General features: G+C 37.4%; 1 protein-coding gene across 1 annotated transcript; it reads left to right on the top strand.

Annotated features, from left to right (window-relative positions):
• Nucleotides 1-1,565: 1,565 nt before the first annotated feature.
• On the top strand, nucleotides 1,566-15,538 carry lta (lymphotoxin alpha (TNF superfamily, member 1)). Its single transcript, XM_075466844.1, has 5 exons — nucleotides 1,566-1,609; nucleotides 7,693-7,816; nucleotides 8,991-9,039; nucleotides 9,253-9,285; nucleotides 14,833-15,538. Exons 2-5 carry the CDS (start codon nucleotides 7,694-7,696, stop codon nucleotides 15,174-15,176), a joined length of 549 nt encoding a protein of 182 aa, XP_075322959.1. The 5' UTR covers nucleotides 1,566-1,609; nucleotide 7,693; the 3' UTR covers nucleotides 15,177-15,538.
• Nucleotides 15,539-16,176: the final 638 nt, after the last annotated feature.

Below are 16,176 nucleotides of genomic sequence, written 5' to 3' on the forward strand. Positions count from 1 at the left end.
ACAGATGTTGTTTGAAGAAGAGGGGAAACATGCACCTGTCCCAACCTACTGCCGTCCACTTTAAGCTGAGCTGATATGCTCCATAAAACATAAAATCTAACGTGTTTTAATAATCTGTTGGGAACAAAATGATGGAATTCTACATCTACTATGTTAAGACTTAGTGAGAATAACCTGGAAAATTTTCAAAAATACCTACTTGTATTAAAACTAGGGCTGGGCGAGTTAACTCGCTAATTATTTAACACTGATAAATATTTCATCGTGCATTAGCGCAGGTTTTCTTATTGTCAAAGTCTGTTGCTCACAGGCTTTTATTTTGTAAAAGTGTGTTGCTCACAGGCTTTTATTTTGTAAAAGTCTGTTGCTCACAGGCTTTTATTTTGTAAAAGTCTGCTGCTCACAGGCTTTTATTTTGTAAAAGTCTGTTGCTCACAGGCTTTTATTTTGTAAAAGTCTGTTGCTCACAGGCTTTTATTTTGTAAAAGTCTGTTGCTGCCTGCTGTGGAACAGGAAAAGAAAGTAATCGGCGGATCCACCAAACATGGAGAAGGGTACGGAACTTTTACTCGGCCATTTTCATGTTAAAGTTCTTCCAGACGGCGGAGTCGACAGAACCAAAGTCATCTGTAAACACTGCCAAGTTGAATTGTCTTCTCAGCGTAGTAGTTCCAGTCTAAAATATCACTTAAAGGCAAAACACACAACTGATAGCAGCAAGTCATTCAAGGAAACAGACAGTGGAGCGAGGCTTCTACATAAAAACTACAGAAAGATGCTGATGTTAAAAGTGTGTTTGCACAACAAATGTTATGGCACTTTCATTCATATGGCAGCACATTTAAAATAAAGCTAAATGCTAAAAGCTATACGTTACTTTTGGATTCATTTTTGGATTCTGCGTACAAATGCGATTAATCGTGATTAATCAGGGAAATCATGTGATTAATTAGATTAAACACTTTAATCATTGCCCAGCCCTAATTAAATCTAATGCGTGAGAAAGTTTTAAGTTGGAGGAAATTTGAGCAGATAGAATAAAATGAATGTGAGCTCAGATAGATGTGTGTGTGTATTAATAGCTGTAACCATCTTTATCACATATCAGATCAATGCACAGCTTGGTCTGAAGGAAATTTCCCTGTCATGTTTGCTTGTTGCACGGTGACCTATAAAGGTGGGAAATCACAAACCACCCACAACAAACAATCATGTGTCAGTGAGGGGCTGCACCACAGACATGCTTTTACTTAATCTCACACGTCCTTTTTGGCTTATTTTCTCATCTTCTTTTCCTTTTTTCCACAACCCCTGAGCCTCCCGCTGTTAGAGCACTCAGTGTTAGTTCTCCTTTACAGATATTTTGGGTTTCATGCCTCTAACGAGACCTCTGAGTTTCATATAACGCTCTCTGCCGGCCACAAACAGAGCCACCTACACCGCGGCAGCTCTCCTCCTCTGTGCAACCACAACTCTCTGCAGCAGAACAAAAACTTCCATCCCACCTCCAGCACACACACATGTGAAAGGGAAGACCCTGTCGGCCTGGCATGCCTCTCACAGAGAAGCAGCAGACGGCTGTGGACACCGAGAGTGCAACACTTGCTGGGTGAGTCAAGATTTTGTGTTTGTTGTACATTCCTGATTCCTCTAAGCGTGTTTGGCCTTCCGTAGCTCAGTCTGTGGTTGAGCTTTTACTGCTGAAAATCCAACGTGAGGAAACTTTGTGAGAGGAAATTATTTTAGTCCGAATCAGTGCAGAAAAACTGAATTAACAAGGTTTACTTCATCATAATAATAATAAGAAAATGTAAAAGTACTTTATTTCTACAGCCCTTTACAGACTATCCTTACGGTGTGCCAACGTGCTTTAAAGCAGGTAATAAATAAAGAGAAGAAGAAGTAAAAACAGCAACAGTGAAGAACGGTCATGTGCAATAATAATAATAATTAGGTACTGAGCAGCATTATAAATACTGTTTATTGTATATACTGAGATTTTCCTTATCTTATTCTAATTCTTATATCTTATTTTTACACTGTTTATATGGGAAGGGTTGTAATTTTATCTTACTGTATGGGGTTGTAATTTTGCTTTATCTTTACTTTATCTTATTTTGTCTTATTGTATTATATTTATTTTGCTCTTTTGAATTTCCTGACTTAATCTTTTTTTCTGTAAACGAGTGCACTGCAGAAGGGATTAATAAAGTAATTCTGATTCTGAAAGCAATAAAATACAACAAAATCAAATGAGATAAAATAAGATAAAAGTGCCATCATACTCCTGGGTATTAAAAGTAGGGCTGGGTGAGTTAACTCGTTATTATCGCGTTAACTTGTTATTTAACACCAATAAATATTTTATCGCGCATTAACGCAGGTTTTATTATTGTAAAAGTCTGTTCAATGCATCACATTCACAGTTACAGCAAACACCACGAAGCATGGAGGAATAAAATAAAGATAAACTAGCAGTAACATCACCGCTACAGGTGTGAAGCTCACGGAGCTAACCGGCGCTACTTCCTGTTTTTACTTGTTTCAACATAAAAGCACGTATTTCAAAATAAAAAATAAAAAAAACCTCCTGCATTTATAGCCAACTTTTTAATTATTTTTTGGATTTTGCGTACAAATGCGATTAATCGCGATTAATCAGGGAAATCATGTGATTAATTAGATTAATTAAAAAATTTTAATCGTTGCCCAGCCCTAATAACAATAATACTAGCACTTTACATTTACAACAACAAAATAAAAGACAACTATTAAGATCAAAAGCAGGGACAGTAAAATGCAAATAAAATAAAAGCAGTGAGTCCATTAAATGAAAAAAGAAATAAAAACAGGATTTAAAGGGAGATCATTAAAAACATTGGGTAAAAACAAAGGCTTCTGTGTTTGATTCTGGTTTGATTTATTGCTCTCTTTTCTTTATTTTTTTTGTCATTTTGAGTAATTTACCTGACTGTGTAACCAGTAACTGACCAATGGGACGGTGTGATGGCGAGTTTGTTTTTATTATTCCTCCAAAATGAGAACAAAAGAAGCCCAAGAGACGAAATATTCATGGATCAAAGCTATCAAAATGACACCATAAAGCGAGTTTCTGTCAGTTTTTCCATCGACACTCTAAGTGTTTTCACATTATGACCCGTGGTGCACATTTTAAAGGTAGGGATGCAGCCACATGCACTCGTTTAAAGGTTTGGAGTTTGATTGACAGACACTAAACTGTTCGGGGTCAGCGGCAGGAAACGCTCACAAGTTTCACTTTTCGTCATCACGCATCAACAACTAGACCACCGTCGACAGAAAACTCCCACCGAGGTAAAATCCCAGAGAGAAAGAGGAGGCAGGGGCGATAACACACGTACCCACAATGCAATGCGTGCACGGCATATTCTCTGTAGATGGTTCTTGTGATAATCAGCGTGGGTGGTCTGGTCTTGTTGTATTTGTCAACTCAAGGGTTGCACTATTTTTAGTTCCGAGCAGTAACCATCTGAGTCACTGGAGTTCAGGTGAAAATGCCGACTCGACACAACATGGCTGGTCGCAGCTTTTCCTCAGTTCGCCTTAAAGAAACCACGTGTTTGGTTTCTTTAATGTGCTCTGAGGGGATTCGTTCTCCCCGATGGAAGATACGGAGGCGTAAACGGGTCATCTAACGTGAGATCAACACAACAGAAGAAGGCAACCGACAAGAAATAGTTCCTTATTTTTTTTTTTTATAACTGATTTTTTATTTGACATAACCTCTTGAGACCCAGAGAAAAAAAAGTTTTTGGATTTCTTTTTTTTTTTACATCACATTTTGGGTCTTTGGGGTCTTTTTTTTTTTACAGTATGTCCTTTGGAGAGGACATCGGGACTCCGTTATTGCAAATATGAACATAATTGTAGAAGGATATATCCTCGAAGACTTTGTTGTAAATGTATTGCTCAAAATATTTCGATGGCGGCCAGTCCACACGGCTTTATGACATAGCTGGAGTCTTCCAACACAGGCATGAATCTTAAGAGATAGACAAATAAATACAGTAAATAATTCTGTCCTCTTTTCACCGAGAAAAACAAACATGTCAGCTGTTTTCTTACCTTGCAAATAGTCCAATGACAGCATTAATCCACATTCTACAACATCTGTTCTGTAGATCCTGTACTGGTCTCAATACCAAAATTAATTGAAAAGATAGAAACCAGCTAATTTAGGCCCAAAAGCCTGGTTCCTCTCTTTTCCATTATTTTAGTCTGAGACCAGTACTGGATCTACAGAAAAAAATCATATTGAATGTGGATTAATTTCACCATTAGATGAGAAATCAACTGACAAATGTTCATTTTTGGATGAGCTATTACTTAAAAATGTTGTAAAGGAATGTTACTCTCATCTCAGAAGCCTACGTGTTAGTTTTGGTCCAAAGTGGACGACGGGCCCTTGCGTTCTCATCTGTACCCTCCTCTTCCTCAGTTGACTCCTCCTCTGAACTCTCAACCTCATAATCAACATCAATCTCTCCCTTTCGAACCTCATCATCTGACAAGTCTATGTCAGAGTCTCCATCAAGGCAAGGCAAGTTTATTTGTACAGCACAATTCAACAACAAGGCGATTCAAAGTGCTTTACAGATACATTAAAACAGTAGAAATAAAAAGCATGATTTAAATTAAACAAAAAAGAAAGAAATAAGAACATTAGATAAAATCAGGAGTTAAAATGTGATTAAGTTTTGAAACTCAAGCTTCAGATTTGGAGCTTTATCCAAATGCAGCTGAAAATAGGTGTGTCTTCAGCCTGGACTTAAACACACTGAGCGTTTCAGCTGATCTGAGGCTTTCTGTGAGTTTGTTCCAGACATGTGGAGCATAGAAGCTGAATGCAGCTTCTCCATGTCTGGTTCTGACTCTGGGAACTGATAGAAGACCGGATCCAGATGAGCTGAGGGGTCTGGAAGGTTCATCCTGGGTCAGGAGGTCACTGATGCATTCTGGTCCTGGACCATTCAGAGCTTTATAGAGCAGCATCAGAACTTTAAAGTCTATCCTCTGATGGACAGGCAGCCGGTGTAAAGACCTCAGAGCTGGACTGATGTGGTCCACCTCTTTGGTCTCAGTGAGGACTCGAGCAGCAGAGTTCTGACTGAGCTGCAGTTTTTAGGTAGACCTGTAAAGATGCTGTTACAGTAACCAAGCTGACTGAAGATGAAGGCATGGACTAGTTTTTCCAGGTCCTGCTGACACATCAGATCCTTTAACCTTGATATATTCTGAAGGTGATAGTAGGCTGACTTTGTTACTGCCTTAATGTGTTTTTCCAAAGTTTAGGTCTGAGTCCATCACTACACCCAGATTTCTGGCCTGGTTGGTAGTTTCTAGGTGTATAGATTGAAGTTCTGTGGTGACCTGTAATCGTTTCTCTTTGGCTCCAAAGACGATTACCTCAGTTTTGTTTTTGTTTAGCTGGAGAAAGTTGTGGCACATCCAGTCATTAATCTCCTCAATGCATTTACCAAGAGCCTGTACAGGGCCTCGGTCTCCTGGTGACATTGTAATATATATCTGTGTGTCATCTGCATAGCTATGGTAGTTTATTTTGTTGTTTTTTTTATAATCTGTGCCAGTGGGCGCATGTAGATGTTAAACAGAAGAGGTCCCAGGATGGAACCTTGGGGAACTCCACATGTGACTCTTGTCTGCTCAGATGTAAAGTTACCTATTGACACAAATTACTTCCTGTTCTCTAAGTATCAATGATTCTGTTTAGAATTCTCTCTGCCTCAGTCAGTGAGCTGACTCCTATCGTATTGTGTAAAACAGGTGAAAAAAAAGGTTTGCACATCCTGATGTCCTCTATGGAGGACACACATAAACAAGATATTTTTTAGGTGAAAAAATAATTACACTCCTCTGAAAACTCATCTAAACTATTCCTTAGATATTAATTTACTAGAATCAGTCTGAATATTAAACTCACAAATCTCATAATTACACAATTATACACTTACCTTTCTTCTTTCCATAAAATGTGCTCGCTGTGATTGCGGCCATTTTGAAGAACCAGGAAGAGAATTCTGTCAAGACTCCACCCAAACACATGTCATATCATTGAAAAGCCCAGGATGTCCTCTGTAAGGACCAACAGGAATTAACACGGTGGCATGAACGGCTTAAGAGATACAAACCAAAAACCTATGTCCTCTACAGAGGACAAAAATTAATTGCTGGGTCTCACACAAACACAGATTATATGCAGTTATACTTGCTTAAAGTTCTTTAAAAGTCCTTTCTCTCTCTCTTTTTTTTTCTTCCACTGACTAGATCTTTGTAAATTTCAGTCACTGTTTTGTACCTTTAAGTCATATTTCCGCTAATCCAATCCTCTTCTTCGCTCTATGTGCCCTAACCAGCATTCTGCGTTAATATAAGTGAGAAAAGCAACCAAATCGATTTCTAAAAACAAAAATTCAGTGTAAAAAAATTCAACCTCGAAACAAACTATTTAGTGGTAAAAAAAATCAACTTAAAAAAATTAAATGGAAAAAGAACCAGACTCAACATCCGGGTAAACAGGGAAAAGCAATCGATCCCTCAATAGATAAATAAAAAAAGTCATAAAATCAGTGGGCAAATGACAAATGGCAAATAAAGTAAACTCGCTCACCGAAGCACCATCACCCGCGTTGGTGGACATGTCTGATCTGTCCAATGGAGCGTAACTTGATTGGCTGCCGTTGGATGAATTGAGACAGGGATCGATTGCTTCTGTGCACCTGTAGCGGTGATGTTACCTGCTAGTTTATCTTTATTTTATTACTCCGGGGCCGTGTTCGAAACCGCATACTTCTCCTACTACTCCTACTAACTTTTTGAGTTAGTATGTTAGTTAGAAGTTCCCGGATGCATACTAGATTCTCCGAAATGTTGGGTATGCATCATGAGGTTACTACTCATACTTAAACTACCCAAGATGCAACGTAACGTGACGTCACCGATCGTCATTTCCTGTCAAAACGGCAGTTTCAAGCTAGCTACAACGAGGGTAGGTTCACTTCCTGTTTTCAAAACAAAAGCACCAATTGTATGGTAATGGCTTTCCCTATGATAAAAGGCAACGGGTATTTTGTTTTGTGAAAATAACCGGAAGTGCGTTGCTCACTGCGGCTAGCTTTAGTAGCGCTGAATTTGTGGGAACAAAATTGTAAACAGCCGGTATTTTGTCAGGTTTTCAACACGTTGGGGATCTAAACGACTACTTTCTCGCCTGAAAATGTTTCAAATGTTGCTAAAGTTTGCAGAGTTTAGAGCTTAAGGGAAATCAGCTTCAGGCCGGCTGATTTCGGCTCGGGCAGGAGCGAAATGCATTGTGGGTAAACGCTCTGCATACTGTCTGATCGATCAGTATGCAGAATGGACTTTTACAATATAATAATAATAATAAAACAATAAAATCATAAAACCTGATATATAAAAATACAATAAATATAAAATAAATATAATAATATAATAAAAATAATATAATAATAATAAAATAAAATAATCATAAAAGACAATAATAAAACCTGCGTTTTATTGCGCGATAAAATATTTATCGGCGTTAAATAATTACTATAATAATAAGGAGTTAACTGGCCCAGCCCTACTGTAAAAGCACCCTGAAACTAAGCGGTTTCTGTGTCTGTTCGGCAGGATGGAGGCTCAGCCGCGGCCCTGCCGCAGGTACCTGCTGCTGCAGGTGTGGTGCGGCTTCCTCACCATCTCTGTGGTGCTTCTGGCTGCTTTCTTTGCTTCAAACAAACCAAAGTTCGTAGAGGTCAGTATCTCTAACCCGTGAATATGTTGCCTTTTTTTAACGTGTTCCTCCAAATCTGGTTGTGGTTTTTCCACTTTTTAACTTTTTAACAGATTTATAAAAAGTTGAATGTGAAAGGATTTTAATCCGCTTTTTGAATATGATGAGATTAACCTGCATCTCTGTGGAAGTTACATTAATTCTACGGTTGTAAAACACGAAAAATACCAAAGAATCCCTTTTTAATTGTGACTTTATGTGCGGCTAATTTAAAGATAATCTCCACTGTAATTTCTGCCTTTATGGAGCTAAATCAGGATGCTCAGTTTAGCCTCTTGGTGGCAGTGACATCACAACTAACAGGATCTGTCAGCCGGATCGAATCATCACTTTCTCACCGTTACACACACTTTGTGAGTTCCTCATCACTTCAGCAACCTCTCAAACATCCCTCTGGTGTGGTGGAAAGGACAAAGAAGCATAAAACTGTGTAAAACATGTCAGATTTGTGTTGATGGAGATGTTTTCCTTCCTTTTTAGGATTAATTTGTTTTAAAAGGATAAAACTGTGTAAAACATGTCCGATTTGTGTTGATGGAGATGTTTTCCTTCCTTTTTAGGATTAATTTGTTTTAAAAGGATAAAACTGTGTAAAACATGTCCGATTTTTGTTGACAGAGATGTTTTCCTTCCTTTTTAGAATTTATTGAATTATTTTAGAGGATAAAACTGTGTAAAACATGTCCGATTTGTGTTGATGGAGATGTTTTCCTTCCTTTTTAGGATTAATTTAATTGTTTTAGAGCATAAAACTGTGTAAGACATGTCCGATTTGTGTTGACAGAGTTGTTTTCCTTCCTCTTTAGGTTAATTTAATTGTTTTAAAAGGATAAAACTGTGTAAAACATGTCCGATTCGCGTTGACAGAGATGTTGTCCTTCTCTTTAGGATTAATTGAATTGTTTTAGAGCATAAAACTGTGTAAAACATGTCCGATTCGTGTTGACAGAGATGTTGTCCTTCTCTTTAGGATTAATTTAATTGTTTTAGAGCATAAAACTGTGTAAGACATGTCCGATTTGTGTTGATGGAGATGTTTTCCTTCTCTTTAGGATTAATTTAATTGTTTTAGAGCATAAAACTGTGTAAGACATGTCCGATTTGTGTTGATGGAGATGTTTTCCTTCTTTTTTAGGACACCATCTCTTCTCAATCACTGATGCAAGACAATATCAGTCGAACAGGTACATCATTTCAAATTTGACTTGAAATGATGCCTTTTATTTACAAAGTATGGCTATTTAATAATGCTTAATTTGTCTTTTTTCTTCTTTTTTAATCACACTATTGTAGAGAATCATCAAACTGAAAGATCAGAGGGAGAACTGAACATTTTAAATGTGCTGCAATTGTTCACTTTAACAGCATATAAACATTTAAACTGTGTTGATTTTCAGGAAAGTCTCCCTCATATATCCAACTGGTTCCAAGTAAGTGCACGTTCTTCGTTTTTGAATCATCACCATGTAGAAATGCATGGATATTTGTATCGTTGTTGGTGTGTTAATGCCCTCAAACACTCAAAGTTCCGAGACAAATCAGATTATTAGAGTCAGGAGTTCAGACAGATTCAACTGTTACTTAGAATGAAGCCCGACATCCAGATCTTTGTTGTCGTAGTCGGATGAGAAACACCCACAGATGCTGTTTACAACAAATAGTCAAACCCAGTCCTGGAGAAGGTGAAAGTCATTCTGAGACACGTGGGAAGTCTTAAAGTGAGGCGGATGAGGATGCAGCAGGTTGAGGGGAAGTGGGTGCAAAACTCTCAGTCTGAATTCTTTAAGTGACTCAAGCAGGTTCGACTGTGTGAGCACTGGAAACCATTTTCCCCATTCATGAGGACACGTTTTCTCTTCAAGCTGGAAAAGTTGTGGTTATTTCACAGGAGTTCCCCCATTTCAGGCTTTTTTGTCTCAGGAAGAAACACAATAAAACTCCAGGTGACTTTACCATCTGAAACACTCCAGCAGAGAGAATCATTTCACCGTCATAAACCCAAAAAGAAACACACTGGAAAAAATCAAAGTCTTACCAAGTATATTTGTCTCATTTCTAGTCAAAATATCTCATTACACTTCATATAAGACACAACTGCCTAACAAGCACCATTTCAGCCAGATATAGGGACTTGTTTGAAGACAATACATCTGGAATATCTTGTTAAATGAAAAAGTCTTGAAAACAAATTGTTTTGAGTCGGATTTCATATGAAACAAGCTTTTTTTTTTACATTTGAAGAGGTTTTTAAGCTAATTTCAAGATCACTTTTATCTCAAAAGTCCCAAATATCTCATCTTATTTCAAGAAATTTTGACAAGCCGATTTTCACTAGTTCCATTGGCAGATTTATTTGCTTATTTCAATAAATAACGTCTTGTATTTGTTGTTTTTCTTACTTATTTTTGTTGGGGCATTTTTACCAGTGTAACGAGTCCTGCACTGGAAAAAATCAAAGTCTTACCAAGTATATTTGTCTCATTTCTAGTCAAAATATCTCATTACACTTAATATAAGACACAACTGCCTAACAAGTACTATTTCAGCCAGATATAGGGACTTGTTGGAAGACAATACATCTGGAATATCTTGTTGAGTGAAAAAGTCTTGAAAACAAATTGTTTTGAGTCACATATCATATTAAACAAGCTTTTTGTTTTTTACATTTGAAGAGGTTTTTAAGCTAATTTCAAGATCACTTTTATCTCAAAAGTCCTAAATATCACATCTTATTTCAAGAAATCTTGACGAGCCGATTTTCACTAGTTCCATTGGCAGATTGTTTTGCTTATTTCAAGCAAAAACATCTTGTATTTGTTGTTTTTCTTACTTATTTTTGGAGGGGCATTTTTTCCAGTGCAGAGCAGACTCGCTGTTTCTTGGTTGTGCCTCATCGTGCCTCAAAGTTCTTAGTTTTAAGGATGTAAAGTTCTCACTTAGACTTTGAACAACTTTAATTACAGTGTTTTACATTCAGAGACTAAACTGCTGCCGAGATAAACTAAATATCCCTGTCATGCTTTCAGTCCCTCCCACCCCGCTGACATTTTCCTGTCTGAAGTGGGTTCCTAAAACCACAACAAACCCCGAGCAGAGCTGCACTGTGGGCTGCGCAGACTTACAGCATCATCACCACCCACAGCTGCAGACGCCGGTTTGTCAGCGGATACTTAGCCTGCTGAATGCAAGGAGATTACAACTTAAATCAGCTTTGTCCTGGGTGCCTTTATTCAGCTGGTAATGAAAGGGTCCAGTAACCCGACAAGCTAGAAAAACAACAGATCCTAAAACTTAAAAAGGAAAATACATTTAAATATTTTACCTAAGTATTGGCCATTTGTAGAAACATTTGCTTTTATGAATATATATCTATAAAACCCTAACCCAAAGCTTAGGGTTAAGATATAAATCCCAAATGCAGATAGTAGACAGTAGCAGTTCAATGCTAATTATATATTAGCTGCTCTTCTGTCTTTATGTCGAGCAGATTTAAGTGAAAGTCACGCTGCATTTTTAAACATTTTTTCACTAGGATGCTGTTATAAACCGGATTTCTTTTTAACTGAAATAATAATCACACTTACAACCGCAAATCAAATTAAAGTTGGAATAATTTGGATCATTTAGAAAAAACAACAGCCATGACTTACAATCAGAAAATGTCTATTTTCATTGCATATAATCAGTTTTAACTAGAAAAAAAAGGAAAAAAAAGATTTATAGAGCTCGATTTCCAGAAAATTTTGCTCAGTTAGTCCTTGAAAAGAAGATCTAGCTAACAAACATGTTGCTATAAACACGCACAAACATATATATTTATTTAGTACAGCTTCAAGACACCAGTTTGAGACGATATGAGTTCTGTGACCTGGTGCATTATCCTGCTGGAAGCAGCCACCAGAAGAAATCATAAAGGGATGAATATAAACAAGGGCTGTCAAAATGAATCAATTCTAAATATACACACACACACATCTATATATATATTTAAAATATATATATATGGAGAGAGAGACAACAACTTGTGTCTACGTACTTGGTGAAATAAAGCTGATTCTATACCCAATAACGCGTTAAATGTGACATATTTATATACGTGTGAACGTTAATCTTGCCCAAAACCTAATTTTGCGATAAGTTAAATTTCAGTTAACTAGCGGAAATGGCGGAAATTTAACTTTTCCGTTCCGCTGCTAATTCGACTGCGACTGAAACCGAGACTCGTCAGACCAGGCAGCGTTTTTCCAATCTTTTATTGTCCAGTTCTGGGGAGCCTGAGTGAATTATAGTCTTTCAAAATAATTTCAAAAATAAATTTCAAAACAAAAGACGCTTAAAGCATGTACTAAATGAAAGTAATACCATAAATAATGATAAATAACTATCAGATATATACAACCAGTATACACATGCATAAGCTCAACTATTCTTCTAATGTTTGATTCTTCACGTTTATTCTTAGACTAGTTATTCTAACTTGGTTCAGTGCACTGCGCTGGAAAAAATGCCCCTCCAAAAATAAGTAAGAAAAACAACAAATAAAAGATGTTTTTGCTTGAAATAAGCAAATAAATCTGCCAATGGAAGTAGTGAAAATCGGCTTGTCAAGATTTCTTGAAATAAGATGTGATATTTAGGACTTTTGAGATAAAAGTGATCTTGAAATTAACTTAAAAACCTCTTCAAATGTAAAAAAAAAAATCTTGTTTCATATGAAATATGACTCAAAACAATTTGTTTTCAAGACTTTTTCATTTAACAAGATATTCCAGATGTATTGTATTAAAACAAGTCCCTATATGTGGCTGAAATGGTACTTGTTAGGCAGTTGTGTCTTATATTAAGTGTAGTGAGATATTTTGACTAGAAATGAAACAAATATACTTGGTAAGACTTTGATTCTTTCCAGTGTGGATTGATGGTTTGGTGGTTTGGTGCAAGTTTTCACTAAAAGATTCCACACAAAATCTTAGACAAGTTGTTGAAATGTAGAGTTTCTGTGGAAACACCCCTGCAGTAACAACTTTACGAAAGTCTGAGGACAAAATGTACAAGCTCGTGCTCTGAGGAGAAGAGAAAGCATGGGGAATTGTGCCTGTGTGTCACCATCACGAGGCCGGAGGGACAGCGGAAAAAACTAAGAAACAACACGATTAATTTCACTTCATCAAAAGATCCAGAGTCGAAAGTAAACAGATCTTTTGAAAAAGGTCATAAAAAATGATTGAAACTGCAGTAAAGATTCTTTGCTTGGCCAGAATCCGATGGATCAAACTGCTGGAGGGGAAAGCAGATTGGACTTATTGAATTTCTGAGGAGGCTTCATCGGATTAGATCAGACTTTCCCACGTTCTGGAGGGTTTACTGACCAAATTAAATGTAAATGTACTTTATTTCTGCAGCCCTTTACAGACAATCCTTACGGTGTACCAAAGTGCTTTACAGCAGGTAATAAATAAAGAGAAGAATAAGTAAAAACAAATAAAAACAATAAAAGAACAGTGAAAGCAATAAAATACAACAAAATCCAATAAGATCAAATAAGATAAAAGTGTCCTCATACTACTGGGTATTAAAGCCATCCTAAATAAGTAGGTTTTTAGCCTGGATCTGAAGAGGCCCAGGTCAGAAATAAGACGCAGCTGGACGGGGGGCTTATTCCAGAGCCTGGGGGCAGCTTTGGGAAAAGGCTCGCTCACCCCAGGGTTTGTATTCTGACCTGGGCACTTCCAGCAGAAACTGATCTGTGGACCTCAGAGCTCTACCAGGACTGTTAAAAGCTCAGATAAATACGACGGGGCGAGGCCGCTAAGAGCTTTAAAACAAACATTAAAAGTTTAAAATCAGTTCTCTAAAGGACAGGAAGCCGATGGAGGGAGTTAAGAACAGGAGTGATGTGCACACGTCTGTTAGTGTTGGTTAAAGACGGGCAGCAGCGTTCTGCACCAGCTGAAGGCGGCTGAGAGAAGACTGGGAGACGCCCACATAAAGGGCATTAAAACAGTCTGACCTTCAACTTATTAGGGCATGGATGGCTTTCTCAAGGTCATGACCACTTAAAAACATTTTAACTTTGGCCAGCAGACGCAGCTGGAAAAAACGAGTCCTGACGACATTGTTAATGTGTTTGTCCAACCTCAGATCAAAGGTCAAAGGTCACCCCCAGATTTCTGACGGTTAAACTGAGCTTTGAAGATGAGGTGCCAAAGCCAGCCACTGCTTAATATCAGCAACACAATTAAACAAAGAACATTGTGCTCTGTTACTATTTGGCTTCAATGGTAGATAAAGTGATAAGTAAGTCCAGCTCCACCATGACAGGTGGCAGTGTGTTGTTCTGGGATGTTTCTGGTGGACCCAAAACAGAGCTTTACACTGGAAAAAATGCCCCTCCAAAAATAAGTTAAAAAAACAACAAATAAAAGACTTTTTTGCTTGAAATAAGCAAAAAAATCTGCCAATGGAACTAGTGAAAATCGGCTTGTCCAGATTCCTTGAAATAAGATGTGATATTTAGGACTTTTTAGATAAAAGTGATCTTGAAATTAGCTTAAAAACCTCTTCAAATGTAAAAAACAAACAAGCTTGTTTCATATGATATGTGAAACAAAACAATTTGTTTTCAAAACTTTTTCATTTAACAAGATATTCCAGATGTATTGTATTAAAACAAGTCCCTATATCTGGCTGAAATAGTACTTGTTAGGCAGTTGTGTCTGATATTAAGTGTAATCAGATATTTTGACTAGAAATGAAACAAATATTCTTGGTAAGACTTTGATTTTTTCCAGTGTGGGTGCGTTTATTACAGTTTTACTGGGATTTTTGCAAGTTTTTTGGCATTCAACACAATGCTTTTAACCTTGTTTTAATCTCTTCATATCAACAGAAAAGGTTTATCTTCTTTGTCATGTTTTATAGATGAGCTTACTCCAAAATGCCGGTACGTGATTCAAACTTTGTTGTATCTCCAACAGCTCTGAACACCGACACCGACATTGACTGGCGACCGTATCCCGAATGCAACTCCTGCTCCCTCTGCTTGCAAAACAGGTCCATCTACTGCAAGGAAAGAAGCCTCTACTTCGTATACGCCCAAGTCACCTTCAAGCAGGAGAGCCAGAAGAAATCCGTCATTCTGATAAGAAACGCCACCTCCGGGAAAAAGGAAAAGAAGCTGGTGGAGGTCCCGGCTGCAAACGGCAGCTCTGTGTGGGTGGGCATGATTGTCAAACTGACGGAGAAAGACAGTGTTAGCTTAAATATCACGGGTCAAATAGAGAAAGAGAACACATTCTGGGGTGCCTTTCAGCTTCCCTAGCAGCTGTGATATTTGCAGCGTGCGGCAACATGTTTCCACTTTGCCTTTTCATCGAGTTTTCAGCCAATATTTCAGCCAAATAAAAACATGCAAAAGTCTTTAAAAACAGTCTTTTAATCCTCACTGTGGCCAACATGGAACACTAACTCCATCCAACATGTTTCAGATGCAGATCATACGCAGGAAAGGTTCTCAAAAAAAGGCCATGTGTTCAAAATGCACTTGGTATAAGCATAAAAAACGTGTTTCCAGGTGTTGGGAGCCGTTTCTTGGCGGTGTAAAATGTGAATGAATGTAAATGGGCATGAATAGGGCTCATTTCACTGCTATGTGTTTGTGTAATTTATGACATTGAGTATAATATTGTGGTTGTTTGGTTACAAGGAGGAAATACCACGGATGGAAAAATGAATAAAACATTATTCTTTCAAAGACTGTGAGCTGACCCGTTATTCACACAGGTCATAGCTGCTGGGCGACCACACGGGGGCGCCACCTTCCACCCAATAGGATGTAAAAAGAAAGCCGGCGTGTGTGTTCTGAGCAGTTTTTAATCCACTGCTTCACATATCTTATTCCTCAGCCTGAGATATTTATACAAATAAAAAAAAGGCACTACGCAAACGTTGACGAAGGTAGTCCAGCTAGTTCACACTTTTATTAGATAGAGATAGATAGATAGATAGATAGATAGATAGATAGATAGATAGATAGATAGATAGATAGATAGATAAGTACTTTATTCATCCCAATTTGGGAAATGATTGTGCTGCAACAGCGTACAGTATAAAAGATATGTAAACAATTAAAGGAAAAACAAGCAAATAGAATAGAATAAAAATAGAGAAATAAACATCAGCTATAAACAAATCTACGGTATGAAGAGTAGGGTAAATAATAATAATAGTAATAATAATAAACATCAGTAAACTAAATAAAAACAGATTTGCACATTTAACAATAAAGGTAAAAATAAATTGAACTGAGCAGACTGAACCAA

This window comes from Odontesthes bonariensis, chromosome 5, assembly GCF_027942865.1.
Source record: "Odontesthes bonariensis isolate fOdoBon6 chromosome 5, fOdoBon6.hap1, whole genome shotgun sequence".
Lineage (NCBI taxonomy): Eukaryota > Metazoa > Chordata > Actinopteri > Atheriniformes > Atherinopsidae > Odontesthes > Odontesthes bonariensis.

What these genes read in the sequence shown, in the direction of transcription:
- lta (XM_075466844.1), top strand. Translation starts at nt 7,694, where the DNA reads ATGGAGGCTCAGCCGCGGCCCTGCCGCAGGTACCTGCTGCTGCAGGTG. An exon ending in ACAAACCAAAGTTCGTAGAG is followed by an intron (nt 7,817 to 8,990) that starts GTCAGTATCTCT and finishes CTTCTTTTTTAG; the next exon opens with GACACCATCTCTTCTCAATC. An exon ending in AGACAATATCAGTCGAACAG is followed by an intron (nt 9,040 to 9,252) that starts GTACATCATTTC and finishes GTTGATTTTCAG; the next exon opens with GAAAGTCTCCCTCATATATC.